This window comes from Manihot esculenta, chromosome 9 (genome assembly GCF_001659605.2).
Source record: "Manihot esculenta cultivar AM560-2 chromosome 9, M.esculenta_v8, whole genome shotgun sequence".
Lineage (NCBI taxonomy): Eukaryota > Viridiplantae > Streptophyta > Magnoliopsida > Malpighiales > Euphorbiaceae > Manihot > Manihot esculenta.
Genome location: NC_035169.2, coordinates 26635928 through 26653860, shown reverse-complemented (window position 1 = coordinate 26653860; position 17933 = coordinate 26635928). Strand labels below are relative to the sequence as shown.

The 17933-nt window shown below is 28.5% G+C and overlaps 2 protein-coding genes across 2 annotated transcripts; both read right to left on the bottom strand.

The window, feature by feature from the left end:
* Positions 1–3734: 3734 nt before the first annotated feature.
* On the bottom strand, positions 3735–8588 carry LOC110623273 (beta-glucuronosyltransferase GlcAT14C). Its single transcript, XM_043959514.1, has 4 exons — positions 7852–8588; positions 6560–6635; positions 6355–6470; positions 3735–4312 (listed from the first exon to the last, which is right to left on the bottom strand). The coding sequence occupies exons 1-4, from the start codon at positions 8381–8383 to the stop codon at positions 3798–3800; spliced, it is 1239 nt and encodes a 412-aa protein (XP_043815449.1). The 5' UTR covers positions 8384–8588; the 3' UTR covers positions 3735–3797.
* Positions 8589–15617: 7029 nt separating this feature from the next.
* On the bottom strand, positions 15618–17301 carry LOC110622245 (RING-H2 finger protein ATL33). Its single transcript, XM_021766699.2, has one exon. The coding sequence runs from the start codon at positions 17043–17045 to the stop codon at positions 16518–16520; it is 528 nt and encodes a 175-aa protein (XP_021622391.1). The 5' UTR covers positions 17046–17301; the 3' UTR covers positions 15618–16517.
* Positions 17302–17933: the final 632 nt, after the last annotated feature.

Sequence of the window (17933 nt, the reverse complement as noted above, 5' to 3'; positions counted from 1 at the left end):
CAGAAAAAGTAGTGCCAGAGAGGAGCAGTTGTGTACTGAGATTGGCAGAGATTTACATATCCTTTCTCAAACATGAATTATGCGGATTTCATGGCATTTGCCTCAAATTTTGGCTTTATATTATTTAACCTTAACTAGCCCTTCAAAGAAGACAGAGGTATGCATGTTTACTGTTGATATTCGTCCAGAGGTGAATAGTTGATCTTTTGAAATTATAGTTTTTGCTTAAATTACGTCATCTGTTAAGCCACAAGATTATGGTAGCTTAACGAAGGTGTTTGGGCAGCTAGAAATAGAGGGAAAGTGAGGAACGAAAGAGGGAGAAAAAAAAAAAAAATAAATAGAAAAAAAATAATTTTTCTTTTTTTTTTTCTTGAAGTTATTTTCATTATTTGATAATTTTATTAACACTATTGTATGTAAATTTACAAATATATAAATTATTTTTTATAAACAAACAACAGGATTGTATTGAGTTCTGATCCAAATTCAAACTTAAAAATTAAAAATTTAAAAATTATCAGAGTTAAAAACCAGCAAGGATGAGAGAGGAGGTAAGAAAGAAAAACTTGCCTTGCACATATCAAAACTTGCAAGATTTTAACTTAAATTACACCCATAGAACGGGAGTTTCCAGCGTATGTCATAAAAATACTTTAATTTTAATTTGTAGTAGAAAAATACCCTAATTTCAATTGAATTAACATCTCTAATAGCCAATTTTTATATTAAAAGATCACATGCTAGCTTCCAATTCCTTTTCTTTTCTTTTACTTCTTTGTCCTCATTATCGATTTGGCCACCAAAATGGATTGAATTTTTAAGGGAAAGAAAAATCAAGATTTGGCTGTGAAAACTCACAATTCTATAATCCAAAACAATGTAAAATCAAATCATATAATTTTTTTTCTTCCAAAAATTCTATATATTTTTTTTACAATTTCCCCTTGCAAAAACTCATCTTTCCCAAACAAACTATCACCCGATATAGAAAAATAAAATCCAAAAAAATAATTCAAAAAATGAATAGTAAAAAAAAATATAAAACAAAGCATTTAACCTAGAAATTCACGGCTAGAAATTACAGCTATTTACTTTAGTTAAGTCATAATTAATTTGTTATATTAATTATTAATTTCTCTCTTTAATTAATAATTAATTATTAATTTCTCTCTCTTTAATTAATCATTAATTATTAGACATGAGAGTATTAAACCGTCCTTTGCCAGCATTTCTCATCATAACATTATCTCTTTTAATGGTCATCTCACCAATACGAAGCAATAAACAACAATACCAAAGGTCAGAACCTAAGCTCGACTTGCTTGTTCAAGTCATATAAAGTAGGAATAATTATTATTTAATCCGAAACTTACTAATTAGCCTCTGAATTTGAAAAAACACGTTAAAATATTTTTAAAATATTAAAAAATCTACTAATTAATTTTTCTATTAATTTTATCTATGGCGGACTAATTAATTTAATTTTTATAAATTTAAAAAATCAACTAATGAATTTTATTTATATTATAGAAATTAAATAACATAATTTAATATTTAAAGTTAATAAATAACTAATTAATCAATTTTTTAATGTCTATAAACATTCTAATGAATTTTTAGTGAGTTTCATTAAATCTGAGGGATTGAGGAAGAGGTTGCATATATAGACTACATGCAAGCTATGGGAAATACATTCACTATTTAATAGCACCAATAGCTAAACCACTTCGAACATATCACATATATTAAATTTGTATCATATGCATAACTTACCCCAAAATCTAATTGAAGGGAAAGGATTGGCTATGACTTATATAAAGGACACATTATCCATTTTTCAAACCAGGTGGAATTCAATAACATACTCAATCAAATATGATTATAGCATTCATTTAACTTATAGCACTCATTTAACGAGGATTTTGATTTTGCAAACCATTTATTAGGAGTGTAAACGAACCAAATCGTTCGTGAGCTATTCAAGGTTTAGTTCGATAAAAATCCGATCGAGCTCGACTCGATTTCTAAATAAGTCAAGCTCGAACTTAATTTTTAGACTCGTTTGGTAAATGAGCCAAGTTTGAGCTCCATAGTATTCGGCTCGTTAAGTCTCGTGAGCTCGACTCGTTTCTGAGTTTATTAGTAGGCTCGCGTAATCAGTTGAGATAATTATTATAAGAGAAATAAACTCAAATCCTGCATATACTTTCATGAGTCAAAACTAAATTTTTTAAAATTCAGCTCTACATAATTTAGTTATACTCTTAAACTTGCATATATTTGAATCATTAAGATTTAAAAGCTCATCTTTATAAATTTACGAGCTAATTTATAAATAAACTTATTTAACTAAAATTATTTTAGTTTTAAATTTATTAGTTTTAAACTAAAACATGTAAATAAATTCAACGTGAACTATTCAAAACTAAACTTGATAAAAATTCGACTCGTCTAAACTAATTTGCTAAATGAGTCAAATTTGAACTTTTTAGTACTCGGTTCGAGTTCGAAATGAATAAAACTCGAATTCGGCTTGAACTCGAAAAAATTTTAACAAATTAAACTTGAGCTCTTCAAAACTCGGTTCAGCTCGGTTCGTTTACACCCCAACCATTTATATCCAACTGGAGTTTTACTAGAGGAAAATCAACTCAATCCTCAGTTTAAGTTTGCTGCACTTGAACAAATCATCTTAACTTCTCGGCTCTACTTGTAATCATATGATATCAAAAGCTATGGTTTTAAATACCAAAATGAAGAATTCATCAATCCTTAAAATCTTCCTAACAATATAATAATCTGGAGATCAAGAAATAGTCTGTAAGCATCACTAAAATATCTTAATAAATCTTCATCCCAAATTGTTACTCCTAAAATTCCTTTTCTGTCTAGCGAAAAAGAAAACAAATGATGAATTTTCAAGCTGAACTCACGAGAAAGCCACTCTGAATGCAGCATACTGACAAGATGAACAGTTCAAAGATCACTATCTCTTTTACCATATCACTAAGGCAACAAATGAGCCAAACCTGCTGCCAATTTCTGCTTCAACAAGCTCAAACTTAGCTCATTTATTAATCAAATTTTAAATTTACACTCCAACTTGTTAAATGAGCTCAACAGATATTCACATATAACTCATTTAACCCATCTTCTCACTATACTTCAGTTATAAATAAAATCATTCTCAAATTTATTCAAAAATGGAATTGATTATTTTGAAATTTTTTAGCACAACTATAACATTTGCTCTTTGTAGAAATTTTAGGACAAAATGCAAACATAATATAAAGTATATATTGTAAAATTAAAAATATATACATTTTCTATATTTTTAATATATTGCTCTAAATAAATACTACTATGATTATTATGAATAATAAAAATAAAAATAAAATTTAAAATAAAAACTTAAAAGTTGAAATCAAAATATCAATAAATTATATAAGTTGACTTTGAAATCAGCCATGTCTCACAACCTAAACTGGTTGAGGTTTACAGAACTCAAACGTGCCTAATTTATTAAGTGAGCTCAAGTGAAGCAGAACTTGGTTCATCAACCTTAATGAATGAGCACAATAGAATTTTTATTGTGCTACAGTATTTCAGAAGCATGAAGCAGCTTTGGCTCATCTTGCAGGTGAAATTCCATACATAACATTAAGGTCTCTCTCATATTTTATCTATGAAAAAACCATGCACTTCATTTAATAACCACTAATCAAGACAATGACCCGCAAAACAGGATTAGTAAAGCATTTATGCATGTGAAAAGAATAAAGCTTTATCACAAACTATTTACACTGTTTCGATCTGAAACTTTCAGAATCAAGAAGTGCCAATATTAGTTTTTCTAGCCTCTTAGAACTTACAGTTGGTTTGATAGCATTTGGACTCCCATAGGCAACACAAGGATCTTTGCCTAATAAAGTATTTCCCACACACCAACCACCTGGAGTAAACCGTCCATATGATCTCTTCAAAAGTTTTTCATCGATTTTGCTGAGAACTGGGTCATCCTTCGCAAATTCACGGGCAAAAGGGGCACCACTTTCAACCATGTCTTCAAAATACTCTAGAGCTAGTGATATTGGATGCTGCTTTGGAGGATTATCCCACTTTATGTAATGCAAGTCATGGTTTACTGTAGTGTTTTGATAATCCTTGTGGTTGCACACTGCAGTATGGAAGTAACCCTCAGGAGATGACAAGAAATTTGTATAATACATGAGAAGAGTGCGGGGAAGATTGTCCCATCCCCAAACACAGAATTCAAGGAATGACCTCGTCAGCACCACCCATTCAGATCCTGTAAGGGTACTTGTAGTGTAAGATTAAAGGTAAAATATAATTGAAGCATGTACTATCTATAATTGGAAAATACACAAAACATGCAAAAATTAAACAGCTTCAGCACATTTCCAGTCAACACAAATTATTCAGTTTATATTGTCTATGCTTTGCATGTTTTACGGAATGGCATGGAAATAGAGGTGTTGGATATTTTAATTCCACATTGAATAACTATCCTCTATTTTTGTTATTCCCTAGTATGACAGCCATACTTCACAATCTCAACTTGGCTTTTAGATATGGAACAGTTACCACATAGAGGAGATATTCCATTTATACAGAAGAAGGATTTCACATATAAGTGAAGAAGTGTCGTTTCACAGTTATGAAGTACTTCTATTTCTACTGATTCTAGTTTGCAAATCAAAGGAGTTCTAGGCATTTTTGTTTGAAATTTAACATCAGCAACCAGTACAATACCAAGCAAGAAAAACTTGTCAGACAATTGATACAATAGAATAAATGAAACTTAATGGATAGTTGACATGTCTCCTTATTCCCTTCATCATATGTAAGCAACCAATACAAACATACATTACCACAATGACTGAGTGTAGTATAGCCTGGATGTGCATAAGAACTAGTCCTAAATAACCAGGCAGTCATTTGTGCCGGGCAGGCCTTTGTATTATTGCAAAACTGGCCTAAGATCCTGTGAGCTTGTATGATCCCCTAGCTCATTAGAGTTCAGCCTAATTAATGAGGAAAGGACATCCAGGCTGGGTTATTCAATCCACTTGCTTGCCAAATCTTCTAATCACCACATTGTCTAGTTGATTGACCCAGGAGAGTCCATAATCACAATCAATGCACCAGATATGCCAAATATTCAGATGGCAGACCTAACACAACCACTAGTTCGTGCATGCCACATTCATCTGGTACATGCTTTGCAAGGAGACAAAGCCTAATTTGTCAAACAAGCCCTAGTTGTGCATTACGGGCAACCTAGCACAAATTCGATATTGTAGCAGGATCCTGCTGGAGACTGGAGACTGTATATTATTTGTTGATCGAAGGTAAACCATCTTTAACCTCATTCTCATAAATTCTGCATTTATCTTCTTCGCTATCCTTGTTATAACTTAGCCATCGGAGTACCTAAGGAAGGTAAGCCCCTTTGGCCCTTTAACTCTGTCCATGTTGTCAGTGAATCCTAAACAGAGAGCCCATCCCATACTAACACAGTAGCTGTATATATCAAAAAGTACCCAAATTACATGTTACATCCTATAACAACTATCATCAGGTGTCAGTCATCAACTTACCCTTCATTTCCACATTCATCAACACTTTTACTTCTATGGAAAAAGGTTAATCATCATTGTGAAGCAGTTCTTATGAACAAACAAGATATGCTCATACAAGCATAGCATTTGTCATTTTAAAAATACCATGAATGCTAACAGCTACATGGAGAAGCTACAACATTTCTATTTGTCGTAGTTTATGGCTCAGGTTAAATGTGTTAGACAAGTATAGCATAGAAAAAAAAAATCTCATGCTTTTAATATATAATATATGAAACAAAGTAGAGTGTTAATGTGTTATAGTAAATAAAGTAATATAATTTCTCAAGGGGAGAGAGAAAAAGAGAGATGTAGCTGCATAGCCAGTTCCACCAGCGAAATTCCTTTTACTTGACATAACTTGTTTTTGGTTTTAACTTTTAACCAAGAATATGTGATCTGCTAACACGTCTAACAATGAATAAGAAAAACAGGGATGGCATCTTCCTTAACCATCTCCATGCATCAATTTCCCCTGTAAGAAGTGCATTTAACTGAAAATGTTTTACCATCTTAACATAAGCTACTAACATATTGAATCGTTTGGCAGATGATTCCATTAATTCATAGAGAAAGACATGAATAGAATATAAAACACTATTAATAAAGATCTAACAAATTATTAGAATGATAGATCCACAATGGAATAATCAAATTAGAAAAGGTGACGATAAGTGATTTTGTGATATAAAGCTGAAAGAAGTAGTACCCATAAATAATTTGAAAGAAGCAGGCAAAGCCCTTTTCTCCTTGGCCCAATATACACCGGATTTCTTTGAATGATATAATCCTGGATCTATAATAATAGGCCTTGCTCTTTGATGCCTGCAAGTTATAATCACAAGATTAGTCATACCAATGCATAGAAACTACATTATGTTACTCTATGAAGACACAGTTTTCTGTATGCTCACTCTTTCCAACCAATACTACTTGTGTGCTCGAGGAAGTTCAGATCCCTAGGCAAGTATGAGAAGATATGCAAGATATCTGAAACAAAAAAACAGGATAGATTGTCATGCAAAGATAATGGTTGGTTTCTGAAGTTAAAAGGAATATTATATCCAAGACATCTGAGACAAAAAATCTAGATACAAGTAACATTATCCTCTATCAAGGAATATATTAAAGGCTTATTTACAAAAGATTTTAAGGCCAAAAGTAATCATTCAAGCATCTTGGTTGAAGTCTGGAATTTTATTCCCAATATGGGATTTTCATTCCCAACACTTTCCCCCCAAGTGCAACCACGTGGTTAGCACTTTACAATTAATTTGTTAGTTTGTATTAACCCAATATGAACCTAATTATAGGGCATTATGGGCGGCTAGAACCCCTAACTTGATTCTTGAATCAGGCTCTGCTACCTTATTAAATTTAGAGAGAGTGTTGAGTATATTAGACCTCAATTCATTTTACATGGACTTATAGAAATGATTGAATTGCTTTACATATCAAAATAATTAACCAATTTGATCACTTATATTCACCCTTTCATCTTCATTTATTCTCAATGTGGAATTTTCATCTCCAACATTTGTCCTAACATTATTGTCAGTCTCAGGTTGCACTCAGTGAAAAAAGCGAACAGCTCTCTAAGTTTTTTTCCCCCCTCACTTTTTCGTTCAGTGGTGGTTCCACTATCCTAGCAATTCAAACCTACGACCTCCAATTCCAAGTTTGATACTCAAGTTATAACTGATTTGTTGTTGACTGTTATTCCCTTGAAGACTCTCTCTTTACCATTTAAATATTAGTTTCATACTTTTCCAGGATTACACTATCTATTCCATAGAAATTGCTCTCAAATGTATATAATTTATAAGATGGTTCACATTAATCTGGCCAACCTAACATTTAAAACATTTGAAACCTAGGTATTGTGGATTTAAAATTACCATCTATCCTCCGCTCTTTTTTCGTTTTCACTTATTTCCCCCACCTAAGCAACACAATATTAAGCTGCCCAATGACCAGCAATGGTAAAAACAAAAAGCACAAAACGGGTCCTGTGCCCAATTTCCACTCAACAGTTTTAACCCAACTCCTAGAAATTTGAATTGCACAGCATTTAGAGCCACGATATCGCCAGCAAATTATAGTAAAATAAGTTAAATATAAACCCCATAACCCATGAATGCACCTGCCTGCCTAAAAGTAGAAAAAAAAAAAAAAAAAAAAAAAGAAGAAGAAGTGAAGTCATTACCATCTTGAGGCATTAGAGGATAATCCGACGCGCTCAAATTAACAAACCAGTCCCAATCGCCTGCCTGCTTCAGCAAAATCGCAATCGCATGAAGCGTACTAGCAATCGTAGTTGGTCCTTTATATGTCACCAAATCTGCATTACCAATAACCATAACATTCCTAAACACCCCAATCAGACCCTCCGATTTCACATACTTGGCAAGCTCCAGCCTCTCAGCATCCGATGCTTCCAGATCGAGATGCAGTAGATAGTAATTTCTCGGGTGATACACCGCCTGAAGAAGTCGTTTCACTTGTGCACCCTCCCCTTTGGTGCCAGAAATCAAATAAGCAAACCTCGGTAACTTCGGAAGCCCAAATGGGTCATCGAAATTCCGGTCAGGAAAGCTAGATTTCGGCTGATTTGGAGAATCGCCAGTAGGCATAGGTGATCTAGAGTAAGAAATCGTAAGAATAAGCAAGAGGGAGAGTATGGCGAGGATGAATAATGGCATTAGCCATCTTCTTGGATCCACAGAGTAGGACTTCATTGGCAGATGAAGGCAGCGAAAATCGACGGGCGGGGGGGGGGGGGGGGGGGGGGGGTTGCTGTGAAGGTGGTGGTGATGGGTTTTCGGTTGGTGAATCTGTGGGCTACTGTCGGTTGAAGCTGAAGTTGAGCTTTACAAAGTCGGTGAGGCTGTAGAGGGAAACTCCAATGACTGTTACTTGTAATTTTAATTTGAATTTCTGGGTTATGTTGCAATGCAGCCAATGCTAGGTAACGCAACCTGTTACTGTATTTGGAATGGCTGATTGCAAAATACTCGACCGTATCCTATCCTATTTAACATATACTCATAAACAAACAAATAAATCTCTTTCTAAAAAAAATAAATGAAATTACTTTCATATTTGATAGATTCATAATAAATCTGACTTATAAAAAATTCTCAATTTAATTTCTTTTTTTTAATTTAATAATCATTTAAAATAAATTATCAACTATTATAATCCGATCACCAATCATTTATTTCTTTTTAATTAATTGATATTAATTAAATTTTTTAAAAAATATAATAATTAATTTTATTTTTTTATTATATAAAAATTAATAATTACAGGAAAAAAAATATACTACTGCTTTTAATTTTATATATTTAAGATGTTTTTTAATTTATTAATTTAAATGCCAAAAGAATTACTATAAACGCCAATTAATTGATGGGATACCTTGCTTATAAAAACGCTATCAAGATTGGCGTTTTCCGGCCCACAACATTAGTTTGGTAAATAGTTTCAATTTTTTTTTTTTTTTTGAGCTGGAGTAAATAGTTTCAATTTGACATTAGATTGATTGATAGTTTTTATTTTAATATTATTTTAATAATAAATCCCATATCATATACCATAACCAAAAAAAAAGATTTTTTTAAATTAAAAGAAAAAAGCAATAAAACGATAAAAAAAGTTTTTGAATCAATAAACGATAATTTTATAAATTTGTAATAATAAAAAGAGAGTATATATAGGATACGCAGTATTTGATTCAAATAGAAAAATCGATCGAATCGAATCGATTTGAAAATTTAGTTCAGTTTTTTATATATTTCAATTTGGTTCGGTTTTTAATTTCAAAAATTTTAGTTATTTCGATTCGGTTTCGTTTTTATCAGAAAAAAATAAAAAAAAACCGAATCAAACTGATTAGTGATAATAATATATTTTTTCAATAATATAGAAAAATTAAATCATATTAAGATTAAAATATTTTAATTAAATTTTAAAATATTAAAAATAAAATGTAAAAAATAAAAAAATTATTAAAAATCAAAATCGATCAAACCGAACCGAATCAAATCGAATCAGACCGATTCGGTTCAATTCGATTTCTGACCAAAATCGATTCGGTTCGATTTTCATAAACACTAAAATTTCAGTTTTCGATTTATTTGATTCGATTTGATTTTGAACCAAACCGACCGAATGCCCACCTCTAAGTATATATTAAGAAAACTATATCAAATATTATATTTTATTATATTTTTAATTGATGAAAAATAATTATAATTATATTTTTATAGTATGGAGAAATTAGTAATTTATATAGTTTTAATATATATTATATATGAAACTTTTATTGATTAATAATTCTAATGTAATATTAATTTTTCACATAATCATTAATTGATTTTATTTTATTGGCATTGACGTGATTTTTAAGAATATCATATTTTTATGTACAATTAAAGGTGTACTTGTTTATGGAAAATAAATTTATTTTTTTATAAAATTATTCTAAGAAATTTTAAATGAAAAATGAAAATTTTATTTCCAAATTATCTTAATTTTTACCTTTTAGAAAAGCATTATAATAAATTTTCTACATTTATAAAAAAATAAATTGAGGTTTATTATTTGAATAATTCAAAAATAAAAATTATGTGCTAATGAAGAGTCCATGTTTCTTTAACCAATAAATAGATTTCATTAAATAAAATTAGACAAGCCCAAGATCTGAGTGAATAGAAACTAGAAAAAGAATTCGATCCCCTAATATATTTTATTCGTTCTGTAATTTTTACTTATTTTTTTAAAATTATTATTTATTTTTATATTATAATAATATATAAAGAATTCATTATAGTTTTATTTTTTTAGATTTTAGTATTTAATAGAAATTAATATTTTTAAGATAGATTTTAATATTTAATAGAAATTAATATTTTTAAAATGAATATAATTAGAAAATTAATAAAAAAAATTATATTTCTTAATATAAATAAAATAAAAATTATAAAAAAAAAATTTATACTCGCCCCCAAATTGAGTTGGCGACTAAAGTTTGATATTTGAGTCTAAGTATTAATACAGTATTTATATTTAATAAGGGTAAAGTATAACTTTAACGAGTTTAAATTTAATATAATTGCACTAAATTAATTATAATATAATTAAAATTAAAAAATTACTATTTAATTTTATAATATAAAAAAAATTATTGATTAATTTTTTTTAATTTTAAAAAATATATTTTCTACTGATTAATTTTTTTATTAAAATTTTTGTTAAATATTTTATGCCTTTATAATTTTAAAAAACTTATTAATTTACCTTTTAAATTTTTAAAAAGTTTACTGATTGATCACTTATTTTAAATTTTTTTATAATATTTAATGACTAAAATTAATATAGAGACTAAATAGTAAACTTTTTAAAATATTAAAAACGTTTTAATACATTTTTAAAAATGAAAGGATCAACTAATAAGTTTCTATATATTATAAGAATTAAATAATAATTCTCCTTTAAATTTAATAAAAATATAATTTTAACTTATTCAATTTAAACTTATTAAATTTTTATTTAATTATATTAATAAAAAATTAACTTCTAAAACTTTTTAAAAATAAAAGAGATAAATATAATAATATATTAAAATAAATTTATATTTAATCTATTCTCATTTAAAAATTAAAATTTTAGTGGAACAATGCTAATGGTGAGAGATCCAAAACAAACAAATCCCAACCCCACTACCCCTTTAAAAGACTCCAACTGCCTGAGAAGAGCAACCGCCATAGAGGTTGAATTAATCTCCTCCCTATATGCCACAACAACCAGAAGAGAGAATGTCAATTTCAAGAAAAGGCCAATGCAACCATTGAATTTTCTTACAAGTGAAGGGATGACTCCACCACATAAAAGAAAATTGACCTGATTTCCCTGAGTCGATGAGAGCATCAACTAACTCAGGAGATGCCTGTGAAGGCAATGGAGGTGTGCTTTTAGCGACCCACTTGTCAAATAAAAAATCTAAGTAGAAGTTTCAAAATTAATTCATTCTCCAGCCTGCAAAAGACCAATAGACCAGAAATATAATTACAGACTAAATTAATTCCTCTTTAATTAAAATCTTTGAAAAATTATAACTCACTGGTTGTACCAAAGTAAATAAAAAAAAAATAGCAATTTTCTTTAATTTTTCACATTGAAAACGCTAAATTGTTATTACATTTTTTCACCAATATATATGCTTGTGCATTTAGTATAGATAACTTCTTTAAAATCTTTGAAAAATTAAAATTCTAATTTTCAATTAATTATAAATTAAATTTATCATTTTAAAAATCATAGTTTATAAATTATTAAATTTAGATAGATCCGACTCTTAAAACTCTAATAAAAGAACTCTAATAAGAGACATATTACTCACATTCTAAATTGATGTAGGATTCAATATATTTCTGACGCTAAAAATCATATTTAGAATATGAAATATTTATGGAAAATTCAATATCAATACAAAATTTTGATATCAAATTAAATAAGGGCGCAATAAAAACACATTATTCCTATTTCAAGCACACATAAATTTAAAATAATAATTCTAAATTTGAATTAAAATAAATAATTAATTAACTTTAAAGTAAACTAATATAATTTTATAATTAATTTTAATTTTAATTTTTAAATTTTTTTATTTATTTAATTTCTATTTATTTAAATTTATAGTTAATTTAAGATTCTACAATTTAATTTTGTGATGATATTATAAATTTTTATTTTTATTTATTTTAATTTTATTGATTTGATTTTAGTGTAAAAAATTCTAATTTTACTTTTTTTAATTATATTTAGACTTTACATAATATGGTTGATTTTTTTTCTTTATATATATTGATATCATTTTTATTTTTATTTTTATTTATATTAATAACATAATATATCAAAGCTTATATTAATTTTAAGCATATTTTTTATAAAAGTTATTTATATATTAAATTGAAATATTAAAATTTTTATTAATTTAAAATTGAGGGAGGATTTAAAAAATAAAATATATTTATAAATTTATATATAGAAATTTTAATAAAATTTTTAAAATATGAAAATCACTTTTTATTTTGTTATTTTTTAAAAATAATTTAAATTTTTTATCATAAAAATATTTTTTATTTATTAAATTTTTTAAAATGTCACAAAAGTCGAAAAATATAAAAAATATTTTTCTAAAGGCAATAATTAAAAATATTTTGAGGTGATTATAATAAGATTTAATTTGACTTATCCATTTAGAGTTATAAGTACTCATGAACAAATCAGAAAGAGATCACTCGAATATTGTTAAATAGATACTCAAGTACATTAAAGGTACAGAAGTCAAGTACATTAGAGGCATACAGAAATTGAAACTCAATTATATTAGGGAATTAAGTTTAAAAGTCAAAGATTTTTTGTGATTTTGATTACGCAGCTGATTTGAATGAAAGAAAGTTGATGTATATATTCACTGTTGGTAGAAATATTGTAAGCTGAAAGCTAGGTCTGCAGCATGTCATAACACTTTCGATTATAGAGACCGAGTATATGAATTTGACAGAAACCATTAAGGAGGAATTCTGATTTTAAAAGGTCTGATAAAGGAACTCAGATTCAAACAAGAAGACAGTGGAGGTGTTTTGTAATTCTCAAGGCATTGTCGAGATTTTGAAAATCCATACAGAAGAAACCTACCAAGACTTTATCAGTCAACAAGTTCAAAAGTATGTTGAGCTTGTTGAGACTGACCGAAAAATGATGAGAATCAGGTCAAAGAAGGAACAAGGATTCATATGTGTTGAAGAAGTTCAAGTAAGGTGGAGAACTAAAGGACTGATGCTCGAATTCTTCAAAAGAGTTCAAAACTTTTTGATAAAAACAAAGAGAGATCAGACGACCGGTAGTCAACCTGCCAGAAGGAAGGATCGACCTGCCTGATAGAAGTAAAGGTTGAGTAAGACAGGTCTAATGAAAGAAGGACTATAATACCTCTTTAAAGAGCTTAGAAGGTCTAACGCGCGGTTTTTTAAAGTGCTCAGAAGTTTGAGAGGATAAAGATAAAAGGAACGACGACATTTTGTTTATTCAGTTTCATTAAAAGAACTAAGAGGCTTTTCAGTTTTTAAATGGGAGGCTAAGGTCGTTGAGCCTACTATTTAAGCAGCAGACGTTTCTCTGTTTTGAGTGTGAAGAATGAGAAAAGAGTGCAAAATAGCACAAAGAAGTGAAAAAGCGTTGTAATTGTTTTTTTGTTGCCATTTATTGCTTTGTAATCGAGTTTATGCTTGTGTGTAATTGTGTTTTTTTCTGTAACTCATTGTAAATAAATGATTTATTCTTTCAAGATGTAGAACGATTCCAATCTCTTCGTTTGTTGCTCATTGAAAATCAAAGTTGTAGTATCAGAGTAACTACAAGTAATATTAAGGTACAACAAGTAGTACGAGGCCAACCTCAATAATATTTTTTAATTTATACTCATAAATTTCGTATTTAATCTTACCCTTCACAACTATATTCATCTTTATAAAAGTGGTGAATAATTAATCATATAATAGAATTGAATATTAATATAATCCATTTATTATTGTTTTATCATATATTAAAAAAAATATCTTTGATAAGGTTAACAATTAAATTATTATGCTAAAATTAAAAGAAAAATTATTATGTTAACTTATCAAAGCATAAAAATTAGTAGATAATCTATATTTTTTAATTTTATTAATAAAAGAATACTAGAAATGTTTGATTAACTTATTATTTTACTAATTATTCATGCTATTATATATTTATGAAAATTGCTTTCTCTATCCCAATAAAATATATTTACTTCTATTTTTACATTAATTAAAAAATTTTAGCTAATATAGATAAAAGTGATAAATATTGTTTTGTCATTGATTACACATTCTCGGCTTATATTACTGTACTAGCAAATTAATGAATAAATTATATTTTAAAAAATTACTATTTATTTTATAATAAGAGAAAACTTACTAGTTAATTTATCAATTTTGAAAAATATGTTAGGAATTGAAAATTTACTAATTAATTTATCAATTTTAAAAAATATGTTAAAACGTTTCTAAGGTTTTAAAAAATCTATTAGTTAATCTTTCCGTTAAGAATTTTACTATTTAATTTTTTAGTTTAAAAAACATATTAGTTGATTTCTCAAATTTTTAAAAAATTTATTAATTAGTCTCTCCATATCAAGTATATTTTATACTTTTTTTATTATATTTAACGACTAAAACTAACGGAGAAACTAATTAGTATAATTTTTAAAATGTAAGAGGCATTTTAATGTATTTTTTAAAATTAATGGACCAACTAATGAATTTTTTCATATTATAGAGACTAAATAGTAATTTTCTCTTCACTGAATAGTAATTCTCTCTTTAAAAAATGAAGTGCAAAATAACAGAGAACTAAAACTATCCACTACGCCACGGCTTGTATTTTTATATAGAATAAGTGACTTATTTTTGACCTTTAGAATCCATTTGTTTCCTATTGTATCTTATATTCATGTGAAAGTTCTACTAATACCAAACTTAATTTGTCCTTAAAACACTTTATTCCATCTTTAATCGCTTTTAACCATTTATCACAAGCAAGGGATAAGAGTGCTGCTTCTTGTTATAACTTCACCTCATCATCTTCTTCTATAGCATCCATGAATATTTTCCCTTTATTCTCAAATTAATGATGGGAGATGCTACACATTTCATCGTATGAAGTTGAAGTTCTCGTATTCCATGTAAGAGAGATTACATTGAATACAACCCAATTATAGAAAATGATAAAAGTGAATTCAATAACATAAAAACTATTAGAAGATTAATTTGCCCATCAATATCGAAGGCTAAAAAGAACAAATTTCATTTTTCAGTCTAAATTTATTTTTAAATTATCATTAAAATACCAAATAAAACTATCATAAGTCTAAATTAAAAGCTTGTATTATGCTCTTTTCAATCTTTTTTCTTTTTTTTTTTTCCAGGAAACAATAAAATTACCATGACTCTATTTGTCACTTTATTACAAGTTTGTCATTCTATACCAAAAAGGGACAAGGAATATATAATTGTTCTCATATATGTCACCTAATTTCTCCCACTTCTTTAACTGAGCTACTTGGAGAAGTTTTTCATGACCTACTTCTTTATGGAGCTGCAACTCCTTAGAATTTCACCTCTACTTGGAATTTCATCTTTAATGTTATTCACATCTAGAAAGTAATTAGATCTCTACAAGAAATTGCACTTCAAAAGTCTCACATATGGAATTTGCCCGTGTAACTCTTACAATGCATATACAAAAGGAATAATTTGAGCTAGATCCTGTTTAGTTATCCTGAAGCTAGGAAAACCATAGGCTCATATCAACATTAGCTTTTCGGTAATTGATTATGCATTTCATCCATCCCAGTAGCTGAAAATGCAGTACTTAATCTTACTCTATATCCTAAATTTGGCTGTAGAATTAACAATGATGAAAAAAAAAAAGGATTTCTAGAGGGGTCTTACACAAAGGGATTAGACTGATCACTGACACAGATACTAATATTTTATCATTTCCATTGATGATAAATCTACCAAATTCTCAAATATCTACCCTCATGCTCCAGATGTGCTTCAACATGGGAGTCATTAGGGAAAATTCTTTTGAATTCTTATCTAACTAGTCCTAATTCACAACCAGTGGATTGCAGGAACTTACGGAAGCAAAATGTTAATTTCTTGAAAATGCAATTATCACTAAGATTGATTTTCTTTCCTTGTGGGCAAAATAACAAACAGGTATTGACCAAGAACAAGCAAAATTATCATCAAGGAGAGAAGCTATATCTTGTACTCAAACTAAAGAGGTAGCATCCGGCAAACCTTGGTGGAGATCGACGGAGGAAACCGCCGTCGCGGTCCCATTGTTCGGACGCTTGGCAGGAACAGAAGCTCGACAAACAGGACAATTAGAATGAGAATTCAGCCACATATTGATACAAGAAGCATGAAAGCTGTGCTTGCAAACGCTCAATCGCTTCACTTCTTCCCCATCAGCGAAAACAGAAAGGCACACTGGACACTCGCTCCCAATATCTTTCACATGGGTCTCCTTCTGATACTTAACATCCGAAACCACTTCTTTATTCCCAATTGGGATGTCGTCGATGCCGGGAAATTCCCCAGAATCACTCCGGCGCCGCCTGAAAGGAGTAGGAGGGCACTTGATAGAGAAAAAGAAGGTGTAGATCAAGGCAGGAATGGTGATAATCGCGATGAGACCAAGAATGAACTCTAGAGGAGATAAATCTACGCTTCTGGGCGGCGCAGGGAAGGGTGGGGGTTCAGGGGAAATGAAGATGGTTGGTGAAGGGTGCTCCATGAAAAAGAAGAAAAGCTAGACCGTGTTTCCGATTTCTTGATTAATTGTTATTAGTATTGTTATTATTTCTATTTGTTTATTAGAAGCTCTGCTAGGGAGATTCCGGGTAGCTGGTGGCTGATGGTGGTGGGAAGTGGTGGTGGTTGAGGTTGTTTTTGGAACTTGAAAAGCAATAATTGGAAGGGGAAATGATTGGAAGTGGGTAAGCTACGGGCGTTTGTAGCTCTTGGTTTTTGGAAAGATATAATAAACAATGACCATAGCCTGATGTCGGCTGGATTTGGTTATCTTTCTAGCTTGTCTTTTTGTCTTGGGAAATTTAATTTGTTTAATTTAACTATTATATATAATTAATAAAATTTTAAAAGAGTAATATAATCTATAGGCATTCTATTAGTTGTATATCAACTAATCTTATTAAATGATTAAGTTTATGTTTAGTTGTTTATTAGTTATGAGTTGTATTAAATAACTGAATCAAATACCTTATAAATATTTATATATAAAAAATTCGTTAATTAATTTTTTAATTAAAAATAATTTAAAATTTAAAATTTTATTAATTAATATATTAAATAATTTTAATTATTAAATATTTTAATATTTAGTTTCTATAATATAAAAAAATTTTATATTTTATAAAAATAATTACTATTTAATTCATTTATATTAAAAATATTATATATATATTTTTATAATACTTAAGTGTTATTAATCGATGAATAAATTAACTGATAAATTTGTTACAATTTTAAAAATATTTTAATTATTCTTTAAAATAAAGTGATTAACTAATAAATTTTCTATTTTTTACTTTAATTATTGTTTTAGAAATTTTTTATTTCACTTTATTTATTATTTTAAAAAAAATTAAATATTAATTTTTTC